Source organism: Varanus komodoensis, unplaced genomic scaffold (genome assembly GCF_004798865.1).
Source record: "Varanus komodoensis strain SLA01 unplaced genomic scaffold, ASM479886v1 scaffold12, whole genome shotgun sequence".
Classification (NCBI taxonomy): domain Eukaryota; kingdom Metazoa; phylum Chordata; class Lepidosauria; order Squamata; family Varanidae; genus Varanus; species Varanus komodoensis.
In genome coordinates, this window is record NW_025335349.1 from 22,521,375 (window position 1) to 22,538,930 (window position 17,556).

The window sequence follows — 17,556 nt, forward strand, 5'->3', positions numbered from 1 at the left end:
AACATGAAAAAGATACACTGCCCACTGATATATAAATTTCCCTTATATATATGTATTGGTCTAAACTACTTTCTGTCGACTTTTTTTGTTGCTTTGGAAAAGTTCCTAAAACTACATACCCGAAGTCATATTTAATATCCTGTCCAAGATCTTGACTCTGTATATTTTAACAAGCCTCCCACCCAACCCAAACACACACACAATCATGAACTGATCTTGCAGCTGGTGGGGCTTTAAGACTGATGAGGATTTACTTTAGATGAATATCTGGTCCATTAGCTAAGCATACTCGAAAACAAGAAATCCAGAAGTCACATAAATTATGGTACTTGATTGACTGGCAGTCAATGGCATCCAATGGTATCATGTGCTATGGCCTGTTGGAATCATTCCCAAATTATGGTAGAGAGGGAATTACACATACTACTTCATATATTACATAAGGTTATGTATAACACAATGCCAGTTTGCTAAATAGTCTAAGATATAAGACATTTACTTAAACCACTTAGAGTACTTTTTTTATAGGAATGATGTAGGGAAACACTGGCCTGGCTTGCGTATACTAAGAAGCCACTGTGGGTTGATGTTTCCTGAGGGTTCTCATTACAATGGTGGCAGTCTTTTGGATGTTCAAGTGACTTGATGGGTATGCTGTAGCTTGTTACAAAGGGAGAACCTGAAAGAGTGGCCTGCTAGGGTGGTTGTCAAGTCCTAAAATGGCCGATAAGTTCTGTGTGATTTATTAATCAGCTTAACAACTCCTTGCTGGGGTTAAAAAAGAGATTTAATCCACTAGTACATGGCAAAAATAGCCAATAGATGACAATGCAACAGAACTATCTAGGATAAATGTAATGACGGTCCATAATATGACCTTCCAAATCACTTACTATGACTTTCACTTCAGCTGCTACATTGACACGGGGCAGGTCCACACCCTCATGAGTGAATGGGTTGCCCTGAATTGATAAGTAGCTGCACTGAGCCCCCAATAATATAGGCATGTGCAAACTCAGTAACTATGTTCTCTACAGCTTTTACTGCCATTGGGAAAAAATTATAAGAACTGGTGTTTGGACTCTTTCCTGAAGGACTGGTTTAAAATAATGATACAATTCTTCCAGTATATGGATCTAGAACTATTTGATAATCATTCGATACATTATTTCAGAATGTTATTGTAATGTGAACTGGCCCTTTGGCTCACAGGAAGCAAGAGAAGGGTTCATACTGTAATGGTTAAATGCTATTAATTCTGGTGTCAGCTCAGTAGGAATCTGGCACCCAGTCTTGAGAGCCATCCTCCTCCCTTTGTATTTTTGAGAGTTATCAGAAATTATGGCTTCAAGGATGCTGGAGGTAACAGCAATGAGCGGTTAACTACCAACTCCAGGAGTAAATCATTGACCCTAAGGACTGGGAGATGGGCTATTGCCCCACAGATGAGCTGATCATTGATAGTGGGGAATAAAGGCTTGGAAAGGGCTCTTTGTTCCTCTCTGTGTGATCCATTCTGCTGCCTATTTCCTGTTGAAGCACGGTGAAAATCTTGACCCTGACTAAAGTAGTTTCTGTGTAGAGCTGACACAAGGGTTGGCTTTGTTGTTTTCAGGTCCAACTGGGTCAACAAGGCCCTGGGACTGGGGGTGATTGGATGGCTGTAAACTGTACCATTGTTGCTTTCTGACTCCCTTCTTCCCTTCCCCATTTTACCCTATTTTATCCTTTTAGCCTAAATGTTTCAGTGCCCTCCACCCATGTTTTAGTTTTCTAATAAACTTGTTGGGTTGTCATGTGCTGAATTCAATGTCTGGTTCAGGAATTGAGGGACAAGTGAAATTCTGAGTGGGACTTTGCCCAGTTGGCTGGGGGAACAGGGAATCCCTGATGGCTTTACACTGAATTTCTACACAAAGTGTATATCTCATTAAAAGACAAGAAAGGTTGAAAAGGTTCGACCTAAGTCACTGTTAATACACCATAATCCATGACTGACATTTAAGACCTAGCCTAAAGCCTCAGTACAAGCTTGTACTGCGCCCCTTAGCTTAGTTGGCTGTGGCAAGTAACAGCAGACCCAGTCTGGCCTTAGGTCAATGAAAGAATTCTAAGAATCAGCAGAGGATTGCTGAAGATCTGTAAAGGAACATTCTCATGCGGGGGTGATGTGCTGTTGGCATGAAGAAAGGCCGTGTCAATCAAGCAGGTAAATAACGTAGTTCTAGAAACAGGAATGGCAAATACTTCTGTTGGGAATGGGTGATTATCAGTATTTGTAGAATATGCACAATTTTATAGATGCCAGTCAAAACTAATTCCTATAGCAATCCACATAAATGGGTATAGGACTGCAGTCTCATTTTCTGACTGTGTTTGTAGACATGCATGTATGTATAACCCAACGAACTGTTAGTGACAACCCGGAGCATGGGTTGTTAAAACATGGGTAATGTTTAGTGCCAAACACATGGTTTCTTGCTGGGTTGTGAGCTCTGGGCTGTGTGTAAACAAGACTATAATGCAGGGTCTGCATGTGACAAAAATACACAGTTCAACAATATATGCTCTGTAAACCAGGTCAAAATTTAATGATGGTCTTAGTATGTAGGCAGTTACCAAGTCCATGCTAGTTACATTAATGCTGTGTGTTTTTCCAACATAGGCAAGCATTTATCACTTACTAAAATTCTGAATTTTTAATGTTGGTCTACACTGTCAGACATAAGTGCATACCATGAAATGGGAGAGGAGACTGCCAGATTTGCTATGACCATGGGGACTGTCTGTTACAGTATCAGAACTAAATCACAAATTTACAGTCTTGATAACTAAATATTCATTCTCTGTAAATAAGTGATATCATTAAAAAGCTGCACTACAAGAAGGAAGAAAAAAAAATCACACCCTCTGATAACAATTCACTAACAAAGACTATTGAACCCGTTTTTTAAAAGTTTCATTTATCATTTATACATGTGCCAGAAGTTGTAAAAGACAGATGTGCAGTTTCAAGCATTCTTCCAAAATCCACTCACTTTTTAATCCTAGGAGAGTTACAGATTTTACCAGATGGTCTAGTAACAAAGAGAAACTGACACATTTAGTACAGAATACACAGATGAGGTACCTACCTCAGATACCTATTCTGCAATTTAAGCAAATGGCATATTCTGCTCAATAAGAAAAAACGCCTTTTGAAGTACATTGTTTACTAAGCTGCTTCTTAACCACAGTGGCCTTGAAACAGAGATGTACACAAATTAGCAGGATACTGCCTGTGTGCTGTATGCTTCAATGTTCTCTCCTGCTGGATACATTGTTGTCTCCCTGGTTTTCCTTCTTTTCTTCTAAGAAACTGGTCAGTGTATTGTGATTTATTGGATTTGTTGTGATTTTGAAGTTTTATTTGTATTTTAATGGTATGCATGCTGCTTTTGAAGTCTACAGCTAAAACATGGCATTTTCAATAAACCTCTGCATGACTGACTATATTAGATTCCCTGCTGACATGTCCTCTGTATGTCTTGGACTGTAACTCTGATCATCCCCATGTATCACTGACCTGGTAGCTGTGGATAATGGATCCAGAGCTCACCAGGTTAAAGAAGCCTGGCTCTGATGCCAGCATCTAGTGTACGAATCCTAGCTTCATCCCACTTTCCCTCCTGGAAGAAGCAGATGAAAAACTGGACTTATCTTAAACTGATGGTGCTGACGTTGACCTGGCCAGCTATCCAAGCAAGGATGCATCTGTGGAAGCCCTTGTTGTAACAGGCTGCCTTAAATTAAGTGTGGGAGATCACTGGATAATGAAGGCTTCAGAAGAAACAGGACAACATATCACCAAGCATACTTGCTCAAATGTTCTATTAATCACAGAGTCAGTGTGCTACAAAAGAAGTTGACCCCAAGTCCAGGAAGATGTACAAAGGTGTGATGTGCTGATTCTTTTTGGTGGCATCCTGAACACCACCCCAAGAAAAAACAGAGAGGGGAAAATGTGATAACAAAGCAATTCTTAAAAACTTTCTTTCAGTTTGCAGACTCTGCTTTGCATCACACGGAAGATTATTTTCACCAAGTAATACTGCTCTATATTTGAAAAAAAATCACAGTTTAGAGCAGATAAATTAAATGTTTGTACAACAACCAAACTGTAAAGTCCTGGGAGGATTTGGTCTTCACGAAGACAGAAGATATGCAGGTAACTCTTTCTGTTCTTTTATATGTGATCCACTACCTTTCTCAAACACCTTTTGCCCTAAAAAAAAAAAAAAAGATGGTAAAATGAATGCATTTATACAGACATTCTGTAAAATAAAATCTAGGTTAAGAAACAGAACAATTCTAAAGTACAGTTACAGTAACAACCACGTATTGGCACTTACCATAAACAGATTTTTGCTACTTAAAAAAAAATGTAAAAACTACAGTAAAGAACAAGCATAAAAGGGCAAAAGCATGAGTTTGCTTGCAAATGTTCATTTGCAGGTGATAATTTATATGTTGTAGCTGATCCTTTGTGGAAAACTCCATTTCCAATAACCTTTTTTTGCTCATAATAAAATAGCAAAGTGGATTTTGTAGTCTGCCTTCACTGACCTCCCCTTCTAACCTGAACTACTATTAGAGAACAAGTTCAACTGTATACAACTTCAAGACACAAACCAAGCAATCGGTTTCTAATGTGTTTGCAAATGAAAACTGGGAAGAATTTAGAACATGTAATTTCACAAGCAAAACAAAGCAGGAAACCTTTGTTTCCCATGATCCCAACAAGTTTAGAATTCTGGTAAGCAGATGATATTTACTGAAATCAGTAACAGCTTTATTCAACTGATAAAAAGAGATAGGTTTGCACACATTAATTCATTGTCATATATCACACAAATTCTACAATGATCTGGAAGCCAGGTCCTATTATTTACTCTGAACAACCAGTATACGAATTTTCTCACCCCTCAATGTGGCACTTATTAAGTGGTCTTTATATTGATACCAAAGGGATGGACCATGAGATGTTTATCTGCCACATTTTACATATTTATTCCATTAGGCTCTTTACTATTTTCCAAACTGTGCGGCCCATTGTGTGGCTTAGACTTACAATGTTGCCACACAGTGGCGTTTGACAGTGACAGCAGCAAAAAGCAATAAAAGATTGGGCACAATAGTAGGCAGAACTGCAATCCCACAAGCCCAGCTAGGCCCCCTCAGCTAAACATGTGTGGCTTCTGAGGTACAGTGAGCAAGGGATTCCCAGCTGAAAGATCTTCCGGAGCTCTTGTAGCACATCAGTCCAAACAAATGCATACAGCTTCAAACAGAATAATTCATACAGATTGAAAAAGAAAAAGCTTACATGAAGTGATGACATATTCTGGTAGTGGAGTATGAGTAAACCTATATTTTCAAAAATAAAACAGGAACTTCTTATTTCCTGAAGGTGCACTGCACCAGGCTTCTGCTCTGCATGAGCTGATTTGTGGATGCTTCTGTAGATCTGGGCTTCCCTAATCTTTTAACAGTTGCAGACCCAGAACCAAGTCTCAAGTCCAACCAGTCAGGTAGGCTGTATGGAGCATAATTTTCCTAGAGAGGATGGCACATGGTGAGAATCCTCCCCATTTAAAGCACATCTCTTCTCCTTGCCCAACTGTGATGCTGGGGAGAGCTCCTCAGCTGTTTCCAGCCCCAGACAGCTGAAGAAGTGCAAAGGGGCCTCAGTACTCAGAAAATTTGCAATTTGCAAGCAATCTGACATTTTTACACAGGGGAGACAACAAAGGGAGAGGCAGTGGTGAAGAGATGATGCACCTACATGTGACTGGGGTTGAGGAGAAAGTTGAAAGAGTCTCATTTTCCTTCTTTCAGTCCCAGCAGACAAAGCCTAATAGTGCCCAATCCCTTGGCCCACAGATGGGGCCAAAGTATGCTTTCCTTCATTTAGAGTCCCAGGGCAACTAACAAGTTGGAGCAGAATATGTTAGTCTTTAGCTCAGGCTAGAAGGTTGCCTTTGGCAACAGCATCCTTAGTGCTTTGTCAGAAAGAAAACAGCCTCACAAGACAAAACTGTTCCAAATCATGGAAAGATTTAGAAAACAGTTGTAAAGGTCAATGGACATCCCTGTGAATGATTTCATATGCTTTTGGAATACTTCTTCCAATCTGTCTCCTCCCATCCCTGCTGCACACAAGCCCTTTAACACCAGTTGTTCTTCTTTTGGAACAAATCAGCTCAGGGAAACCTAACAATGTGCATGATAAATTCAGGAGGAAGTGAAGATCCTTTGGAAGAAGTGGGTTAGAAAACTGGATGAAACTGAGATGGGAAGAAGTGCTTTAGAATATGTGTAGAATAAATGGATGCATTACAACGCATATGAAAACTCTTCTTTACAGTGCATATTAGTGGGAGGGAGTAGGGTTTGGTCTGGTTTGCCAGCAATGCACAAATATACTCTGTATATCAGAAGACTATGACTAAAAGCAGAGAGAGATATGACCACAATTGGTATAGCTCACTTAGTTTTAACAAAGGGATTTTCAGTCCTATGGGACAGGACTATGTTTCTTAACAACATGGAATGGAACCAGCAGTATCAAAAATATCAATTCCCTCTGACTTGTTTATAACACCTACCCACCCCTTTCCAAACATGTGCAAATATACTGGTAACTCAGGATACCAGTTGATGCATCTGCAGGAGTAGATAAGTCTACTTCTTACTACTCTACTACATCTTATGCCTTAATACTGAAGTGTTTAAAGGTGCTAAAGGCATTTCATTTCCCTCATCAATATTTTCCTAAAATATCTAACAGGTTTGAATGGTATGCTGGGATAAGGAGGTACACTTAAAAACTGCCCAGGAGACAAAGGTTAAACCATTGGATGAACAACCCAACAGTGCTTCTCCTCTGTGACAATGCACCATGCAGGTGGCAGAGTCTGTGATGGTCGGACATGTCAGAGGAGGAATGGTAAAGCCACCAGGTTCAAATACCCTCTTAGCCATGAGATGAACTGGGTGGACTTGGTCCAATCACGACTTCTCAGCCTCACAAAGTGGGTGCAAGGCTAAAACACAGCAGGGAAACTGTGAGTACTGACTTGAGAACCTTGGAGGAAAGGTGGGAGATAAAATCTTAATGAATGAACTAGGAAGTGGCAGTTTTGTCTTTTTCTAGGATAAATAAATCCAACAGGTAGCCCCTCTAGCTTATGTATTCATGTAAGAGTACCTATTCAATCTAAATTCACAGTTTATAAACATGATTTTCTCACACCTGGGACTTCAGCCATGCTTTAGCTATTCAAGGGAAAACACACCTACCCTGAGCTAGTTAATTCTGACCAGCAGTGGCTTTCTATGGTTTCAGAAAGAGGTCTTTTCCATCATCTGCTAAGTTTTAACTGGAAATGCCATGGAATGGACCTGGGACTTTTTGAAAATAATGCACGAGCTATACCACTGTACAGGTGTAGTCTGGAGTTTATTGTGTGGTTGGTTCTACAACAGTGCTGCTGCCAAAGACACCTGATTCATAGTACTGCTCCTGTACAGTGTAGCGTCTTGCCTTCAAAAGAAAATTATATAAAATGGTGCCCTACTCTATAAAAGAAAATGAAGGCAAAGCTTATTGGCAAAATGCAGTAAAGCAGAGTATCAAACGTTCGGTCCAAGTTTTTAAAAAGTGAGGACTAAGAAAGATCTTTGCCTGAAATTGTGCTTGAAATTCAGAATAGACAATATTGAATTAAGTGAACCAGTGAACTGCATCATTTTAATCATTTTATCATATGATTATAAAACTGGAAAGTACAGGCTTTTAAAAAAGGCTCTTTTAAAATGTGTTCCCCTCATTAAAACCAATTTTCAACAGATGGAAAAATGTATACTCAAGGAATCTGCTGAAGAAACTACTGTAATGATTGAAAGAAAAAATTACAGCAGCTTTTATTCCAGCCTCAACACAGCCACCATGGAGTTCTCTCTTCAGCAGAACCACAGGCAGTGCATTCCAGCTTAGGTGACCTTATTTTGCCTAGCAATGTTCTGCAGACCAAAAACTGGAGTCTGGATCAAACTGCTAGAGAATAGAGGACCATTATTTGATGTCAGGTGGGGTGGGGAGGGGAAGTAATGGGGTGGGAGCATAGATAATATAGTTCACAGGACCCCCACATTATTCCATCCCTAATCACTAACTGCCATGCATAAATGTAGTCAACGTGGGGCATGAGGGCAATTAGGCTATGGAAGCATTGTGCCAGCGCCTGAATTCTCCTGTATTATCAGACTAACCTCTTAAAGCACATTTATTTACCATCCGTATGCATGATCTACAAGTACATGTCTCTACTCTAGGAAAAAGATTGCCCCAGTGAAACCCATGGAGCCTAAGTTAATTGTAGGACCTAAATTGCATCCAAATAATCAGTTTGTTTTAACAAAATAAATGCAGTTAAACTTTCTTGGGATCACCGTGTGTAAAAGTACTTTGCAGAGTACTAGTGCAGAGTACTCTACAAAAATGTTGTTTTCTAACCACCAGAATCCACATTAAACAACATTCTGGATATGTTTCAATTTATCCAGGATACTAAATTTAATACAAGATGCTATACAAAAGCTGTTATATTGTCAAGTAGTTATCTTCCTAAAAGCATTCACCAGCACGCTGCTATTTATCTGACAACAGGTATAATACTAATTTCAAAATAGCACGGGGAATGCTAATTCATTGCAGATCTGGACATTATTTATTTTAAACATTTGTGGACCGCAAAGCTGCCTCAAGGTAGCTTAAAAGATAATAAAACAATAAAACCTGACATAATTAATACAGCAGCAGCTGTTAAAAATATCAGGTAGTATGTGATGGGGAAGATCTGTCCCCAAGACCATGTAGTGCCTCCTCATTCAGAACAGACACACTTGGACTAGAAGGACAAATGCTGAGACCTCCTCTACAGGCAACATTGTAAACAACTTTTAAAATTATGAAAAATAAAAGATCACCCACAGAGTGATGGAGAAATCCAAGAAACTCCTGAACCCACACCTTTCTCCTATATGCTAATCATGTGAACAAAGCAAAAAACCTGGAAGCTATCAAATCCAAACCACAAAGATAAACCTATGTTTGGGCTGGATAAATGGAAATCCCTACTTTCTTCCCAAATACAGTGACCTGGAGGCTCAAAACTAATCTATAGAACAGAAACTCTGGTTATCCAGATTTCAAATTGCCTCAGCAACAGAAACTTTGAAATGCTTCCAACATCATATTTACTCAAAACTGCTGATTAAGATTAACACCAATTAATTTATTCAGTGATTTTGTTGTTATTAGGTACATCAAATCTCTGACTTATGACAATCCTATGAATGATCACCCTCTAAAATGTCTTGTCCCGGACAGCCTTGCTCAGTTCTTGAAAACTGAAGGTTGACTCCCTGTAAAGAAGCGATCCATCTCATATTTGGTCTTCCTTGTCCACGCTTATATTCCATCAAAATTACCTTGAATTACAATCCTTACAACTAACACTTATTCTCAAATCATCACAGACTTCTCAGCTGTAAATTTATGAAACATTGTGTGTGCGTGGATGGGCTAAGACCAAGAATACTAAGAGTTTTCATTAGAACAAGAAACGTGATCTACCAGGGTAGCAATATGCTGATAGGACAACTCTGAAGCCTTCAAAATGGCATTTTTTCTTTGCCTGAGGGTCATGCGCCCTCTTTGTCTATCATTAGAGAGACTTCTATACATATACTGAGAGGTACCTCCTTGTCACTGATGAGGTTTCTGACAACAGTTAAGCTCTGATTAGTGCTGCATGAAGTCAGTGCCTTGCAGCTAACCTATTAGCAGTGTACAAGAATAATCTGACACTAAGATATGCGTAATGGAACAACAGAAAGTTGAAAAGGGCACTAATGAGTTTGAACGTTGGTTTGCTTCAGTGACTGAGAAAATTTTTCCAGGCATGCAATCAATACAGGCAGACTCAAAAATTCTCTGCAGAGTTAAATGACCATTTCATGCATGAGGCTGGTCCCACATCCACACATAATCCACTCGTGTGGATTTTTTGCAGAAATATATTCAGCTATTTTAGAAACTTCATCCCAATACACATAAGTCAGGTACTGCTGGGATCTCTGGCAATTCTAGTCTTATAAAGCAAAACAAAAAAAGTTCAATACTTATTTTCTGTACCAAACCTTTATAGAAGTTACCAGTCAGACAATTTTATTAGAAACATCTGCTGAAGTCAGAAGACTGGCTGTTTAAATATTAAGTTTTGAGCCACATACGGCTGCTCCCCACTTCTAGTAAAGCATGTGGCGCAGCCTGTGGTGCAGCTGCCAAACTGGGAGGAGAAGCAGCAGGGAAGCAAGCCAGAGAAGGAAGCACAGTGTCCATCCTGAAAGACATCCTTCTCAACCATGCAAATGTGGCCCATGGCCAAGAAACTGAAGGAGGCCAGACAGAGTGCAAGAACATTGGTTTCTTAAAGGAGCATACCAAAAATGTGTGCCCAGAATGCTGAAATTTAGAGTAAGCATCCCTGGGCTTTTGCTGCATCAGGATAGAAAGGGGACAAATGAATTCAGTTCTTGATCATCTCTGGTTTGCATCAAGAAGCACTACTGCAAACAAACATGGGAAAAATCAGCTTGAAGATTACCATTATAAAGGAAAACCCTCCTCTCTCTAACAAGAACAGGTTCCTCATTTTATTTTTCTTATTTTATGATTCTGTGTATAACCAATTGGAAAACAAAACAAAGCAAAAGTACAGTTTTTCTATATAGTATTAAACCAGACTGTGGGTTCTGTTGTCTGTGTGCTCCCCACTTTCCTTGTGATAGAAGAAAACAGAAAAAGGTTCTTCTTCATGGATCTTGTAGTCTCACTTACTGAAGACTAAAACTAGATTTTAAATCTTCAATCAAGGATCATCTGCCTGAACTATTTTATACTAACAAGAAAGCATATAGTAAGTATGTCCTGTGGGAAACAGACTAGAAAATTTAGCAAGCTACAGAGGGATATCACACAGGCAGGAGACAAAGGTTTGCCTGAATTATTGCTTATTGTATAATCCATTGAAAAGAGAGGGAACATTCAGAGCTGAGCAAAACTTTGCTCTCAGTATCTTGTCCACCAGAACAAGTGGAAACACACAGGCTAAGTTTTCATTTCCAAACAACGGAAAGCATATTCATTTACTAGGCATATCGAATTCTTCCTAAGCCTATGGACAATATCTTCAAGTAACAGTTTTTTTTAAAAAAATATGGCCTTCTAAAAAAAGAAGATATATCTAGGTATTATTCTATTGTCCCTAGTACCTTGGCAATAGGATTTCCTCTGCTATCATTGAACGCTGGTTTCTAAATATTTCTTTACTTTCTTTATGGCACGAACTCCCTGCAGAACTCAGTCAGCAGTAGCCTTTTGTTGGCTAGGACAGCACCCCTATTTATTTATGATACTTATCTGTATACTCCTAGATAAAATAAAGTCTAGCAGTATGTAATATTTTGCATACAAATATTATGATATTAAAATACAAGTAAAAAAATTAAAAGATTAAAATGCAGTATTTAAACAATGCCAATTACGGCAAGACTACAAGAAGTCACACAAGGATCAGTAAAACAGAGCTGCATGATTAATTTAATTACATGCCAGGAAAAGCCTGGGTGAACAGGTGCATTTTCAGAAAATATTTCAAACGTAACATATTTTCTGCTTCCTTGACTGCAAGGGGCAGTAGGATGCCACTACTGAGAAGGCCAACCGTTGTGGCATTCTGTAGTAACATTCTGTTAATTTTGGAATGCCCAGTAAGGCTTCCTCTGATGATCTTAGATCAGGCAGAATGTTAATGGGAATGTAGCCTGGTTTCAGCCAAATAGTCTGTCAGAGAATAACATGCACAAGAGACATACCTTGCTTTGTTCCCTAAATGAAACAATTTACTGTAGCTAACTCAAACAAATATGCTACCATTGAGAATAGCTGAGAGGCTACCAAAAAGACAAATTAATTGATACTGCAGCATCATTTCCAGAAATGCTGACATCAAGGGGGGGGAAGCCATTTTTTCAGGTGGTGATGACTGACCAGAAAAAAAAATGAGTTGGTGTGTAATGAAAACTATGCACTAATATAAACTAATTTAATTAGGTGTTCAGATCTAAGGTTACTTTGTAAATTTAGCAACATGGGGAAGTTGTTCACACATAAAGCTGGGTGGTTGTGATATTAAATTGTGGGTGGTAGTGATGTACAAAACCATGATTTGTTAAACATCAACAATGCAGAAAGAGAATTAATGATTTATTGTTGGGTTCTGAACTCTGGATGGTTTAAACCAGGGGTCTCAAACTCGCGGCCCGTGGGCCAATTGCCGGGACGGGCAGGGCACAGGGGAGGGGCCCTGCGGCCTTCAAAGAGCCGGTGGCGCCCGGGCCGGCCTCCGGGAGCAACGTGGGATGAGCGGCCCACCGCCACCACAGTGGTGGAATACTTGATGCGGCCCAGTCTCACCCAGACTCTACTTCCAGCGGCCCCCAGGTAAGTTGAGTTTGAGACCCCTGGTTTAAAGCATGGGTTCTCATTCAGAACTCTTGAGTTGTTTCACCAGTCTGCAGAGGCAATGTGCCAAAGCAGTCAAAATGCCCAGCTGTAGTATTATAGTATCAAAGGCATTCGGGATAGAAGAAAGTAGTGATCAAATTTTAAAGATTATTAAAATTAAAAAACTTTTAAATGTAGACTTAGTACATTTGAAATTACAAACTGAGTGAGCTATGCTTTTATGTTTAATATACCAAAGATGATTATTTTATGAGCAAGTCAATTTAAATGTTATACATTTTAGGCTCTTGTTTTATATATAACCAAAGGGAACTCTAGCAAGCAGTTCCTAAAGTATGGAATTCATCCTAGAAGCCAGAAGAAGCAGGAACATCTGTTCTTATTTGTGTTCAATTGGCTCTGATGGAGTTTAAAGAAATCTGGTCTGAAGGAAAAGCTATTGACAACTTCTTTATCAGGGAAAGAGTGTTACCCGCCTACAAGGACTATAACCAAGCATTGTTTATTTCAGAACTTTTAAGCAATAATGTTAAATTGCGTTTCTTCTGAAAAGTGTTCACTATACCTACACCATAGGAATAAACTTAAGAGGTACTTTGAAAATATCTGCCCTGCTCCCTGATTTATTCCCCAGGCCTTCTCTACTTTAATTTGGACAAAACATGTTGACATTAAGAAGTAGGCGGGAAAGTACAGAAGGAATTCTGAAAATACTATTCTGCAAGCATATCTGCGAGAAAAAAACAGTGATCAATCACTATAACTATGATGGATTTAATTTCATCTCCCATCAAATTAGTTAAGGAATGAAGTTTCATGAAGGGGGCTGCTGCTAAGAGAGTATTTCCTTTTCAGAACAAACTTGCCACTTTTCTTCCTTTACAATGGAACAAGTATATGGAAGGTCAGTTGCAAATAGTTTATGGATGGGAATTACTGGCCTTTATGACCAATAATGTGATAATTTCCCATTCATTTCCCATGGTCTTTATGGATGATATGATATGGATAAAAACTTGGTTCATGGATTAGTTACCCTGAAACTGAAATTCCTGAACTTACATAAAAGAATAAATATACAGATTTACTATACAGATTTACTTTGCTTTCTGAACTGAGGGTGACTGCAGGTATAATGAGTTAATCTATGGAGGGAGCCATTGAATCATGGGATTCCTTCCTCCAGCCACTCATTAGGTTTGAAGCTGATTTATTGGTTAGGCGGAGAAGTCTCTTTACCCTTGGCCATGTGACTATGCTTACAATGGAAGAAGGGAATATGCAGCGTCACACTCTGCTCCCAATCAGCCCCTGCATCACTCCAGTTGTAAAAGGACAAGAAAAACCATCATGTCATGCATCTGAAATCAAGGAAGGTCAATACTTTTCTTTATCCATTCTTTCATTAGTTACAGTTCAGCAATTAAAACTATCTATGAGACAGCCATGCTCATAAGAATGTGCTGTTATTATTAGCTGATGACAGCACTACTGCCCTATAATATAATGTCACTGCTTATCTTTCAGACTTGGTTAATGAAACAGCTTTTCAATACTTTTTCATGTTTCACTTGTTGGTATATAATTACAAAGCAGAGCACAAAATATATTACTACATTAGATTTCATATTTTAGAAGGTACTTTAAGTGTGTGCATGCATGCATAAAATAAAATAAATGAAGATTTTGTTTTGGAAGACTCAAAATCAGTGTTTATTTGTTGCCTCCCTACAAGGATACACTGGCACTGCCATTCCTGGCGCTCTTTTACCTACACAGCATTTTATTTGTGAAGCTTGGCTAGAGGGGACAGCCATGAGAAAAAGCTTTCTTATCTTGCCAGTTCTTCTCTTGGACCTCCTTATACTGAGCTGTGGGAGGGAGGCAGCAAGCCATGCTTTTCTATAGGGCAGAAGAACAGCACTGCTATATGAGCATGTGCCAGATTACAGCTAGTCACACCTCAGACTGAATCCAGTGTGCTTCTGTGGATAAAAGAACCCAGTCCTCAGGTGTATACTTGTAGAGGGGAAAAACCAGTATGCTACAAACCCGGAAGAGTAATAATAATCACAATCACAGTATCCTAACCCGCATTTCTGTATCAGTGCATTTACACTAAGTAATGTTCTTGGTTCAGTTTCTTCTGTATTAGTTCAATTATATTTTAGGATTTTTCAGCAGGTACTGTATACATGTATTAGTTGAAAGGAACAAAGGCATCTTTACTGGAATTTTAACTGTAGTAAAAGGTTAAAATGAAAAGGAGTATAATACTTAGGGGCACATTACATGAATCAAGAAATCATGGGATTAAGTTTAAATAGCTGGAAGGCTTAAATGTGGATTTGCTCTGATCTTTTAGGTCTTTCTTTTTTTCATATTCAAATAGGTTCTGTCATTTTGGAAGCTAACCACCAAGCAAAACCTCTGCCTTCAAAGGTAAGTGACTCCTGCTTATTTGTCTAATGTTTCTGCAGGGGAAAATAATATATGGTTTAAGTACCTTGAAGCAGAGTATCCAGTTATTTGCTACCCTTCAATTGCTTAGCTTCTGCATGCAAGAGCATCTCTTGAGTGCTGTTCATTGCAAAAAGTCTAAATTAGCAATTTTGAATCTGCAACAGTGACTCAAATAAAACTATGATTATTGAGACCCATACAATACCAAGAGGCTTATTATTTTTGGCTGACTCTGCTAGACAAGCCAAAATTTGTGATCACCAAGTTCTTCCACCTCATGCTTTTTCAGAAGCAAGGGCCTTCACTCAGTATCAGCTGAGGAAGCCGCTTTTTCCTACCAATTTCATTTTGGGGGAAACTATTGGAAGGGTTTAGCAGATGTTTGGTGGAATGACCTGGAGCATTTCTTCCGAGTGGCAGCCAGTGAAATTGTCTTTCTGCTTCTGTTTAGTTTGGAAAGTGAGGTAGAAAGTGTTTTAGTTGCAGCTGCTGCTGATTAGGGGTGCCCAGGACAATCCTGTGGACCAGTGGCCAAGGAAGCTTCCACCAAGAGATGGGTGATCCCTCTACCACCTCTGCAGCATCGAAACTTGGACGAAGAGCCAAAATGTAGAAAGTTGAGAATGTAACACCTCCAACTTAATAAAGGGTATTCCCTTTAAAAAGAACTTAGAAGCATCATATCTGGGGGATGCTACAGAAAGTCAAATTTCTAAACCACCAATATGGAACAAACCTACATTCCTGTTTTAATGTCAAAGATTGCCCCCGAAGTCATCCATACTGTATCTCTCAGGTGTTCAAAACACCTCACATACATTCTCTTAGTAATCAGCATTGTAAGCTTGGGCAAGCTATCTCATATTGTAGTGGGCTAAGGTGCAAATAATGGCAGCTTGTCATAGGCTAGTAAGTACATGGCCAAACTGCAATCTGAATTGGGATTTTCTAGTTCACGGGTCACTGTTATGTTAGGACAGCTACCACTTCCACCCATTTATAGAAGCCTATGCCTACTTTTGAGAATCAAAAGCTTAAATAATTTAGTAGAATAATGTTTGCTACAGGGAAGCCAGGAAATATGCAGATGTTCAACCATTCGCTGAAGAAAAGGCAGGTTGCTTACCTGTAACTGTTGTTCTTCGAGTGGACATCTGTGCATTCACACAGGCTCTGTGCAGGCACAGCACCCATATGTGTGATGCACAGAGACTATGATGAAGAACATAATGTATCTGATATACATGGCACTCTTGCAGAAGTACTTTTAGGACTGTATGGTATCCCAGGACAACTCATTTTGTTCTTGCCCTCTATTAGCTGGAGTGAAAGGGGCTTGCTTTCCAATTGAAATGGTGCCTACCATTTGAAGACAAGACTTTTCATGTACATTTTTCAATTATACACGATACTGTTAAACATTCTGTTTCTGCTAAATGCAACTTGGTATCTCCCAGTTAAACAACAGGCTTCCTGCAACCTCCTCACTGTAGTGATAATAGACTCCCTTTTCACAGCATAGAACTGCAAAGCTTTAAATTAACTGTGTTTTATGAAAACACCCACTCGATTCTATTTTGGAGGAGAAAGTATCAGTATTAATTAGCTGGAGTTTTAGGACATCTCCAGCCCATTCCCAGTTTTATCACTGCTATGCTTTGCCCTCAAACTCCCCTTTTTGTGCTAATGATTCTTGCTGCTTCTTAATTCCAGGATAGTTTATGTCGTAATTGCTTCACTGATCTTGTACAATGAAGGGTCAAGTGCTTTATCTCTTTCCCAGCAAGAGGAAGAAAAGCTTTCTGACCTTCATCCCACCAAGCTTTCCTCTTTTGGTTAAGCCAAATTATTATAAATTTGTTGGAAGAACAAATTATCAAAGAAAGTCAATACTACTATTGCTAACAGCTTCCTAACAGTATATTTCACAGAGTTTCACAACTGGTGCCTATTCTTGTTCTTCTCAGCCAGCTGGCTTTCCACTGTTTTTCTTAGAGCTCAACTCTTCCAGGTATGTGTATATTGCTTTGTAGTGTTCAATGCACTGCCTATATGAGCCTTCCTCACATGTTATAAACCCTGTACCAGCCTCCCCTAATCTGGTGCCTTCCATACACGTTGGAAGGGCGAGGAATGATGGGAGCTGCTTATCAACACATCCGGAAGGCTGTCCTCTAAGGTATTTCTGCAGACTGAGATTCAAAGGACCATTGCTTGCCTAAGGCCACCTAGTGAGTTCAGCACTGCAGTGTGATTTTGAGATATCTCAACTCATGGTTTTAGATAGTACACTAGTCCTGTGAAGTGCACACTTATACTTTAGGGGGAAAACAGGCAGATACTTGGGCTGTCCTAGAATTCGTGACTCATGATTACTTTCCAAGGTTAACAGACTGGAAAGTACTCTTTGCAAAAAGAATGGCCTTGAATAATTGAGCCAGTGTGCAGCTGGCTACAGC

General features: G+C 39.3%; 1 protein-coding gene across 1 annotated transcript in view; it reads right to left on the reverse strand.

Annotated features, from left to right (window-relative positions):
• Positions 1-2,565: 2,565 nt before the first annotated feature.
• The window catches only part of MRPL13 (mitochondrial ribosomal protein L13), a 38,873-nt gene continuing 23,882 nt past the window's right edge, over positions 2,566-17,556 (reverse strand). The window contains exon 7 of the mRNA XM_044421816.1: positions 2,566-4,264. Within this exon, the coding sequence (XP_044277751.1) occupies positions 4,249-4,264 (16 nt within the window). The 3' untranslated portion in view covers positions 2,566-4,248. The remainder of the gene's footprint in view (positions 4,265-17,556) is intronic.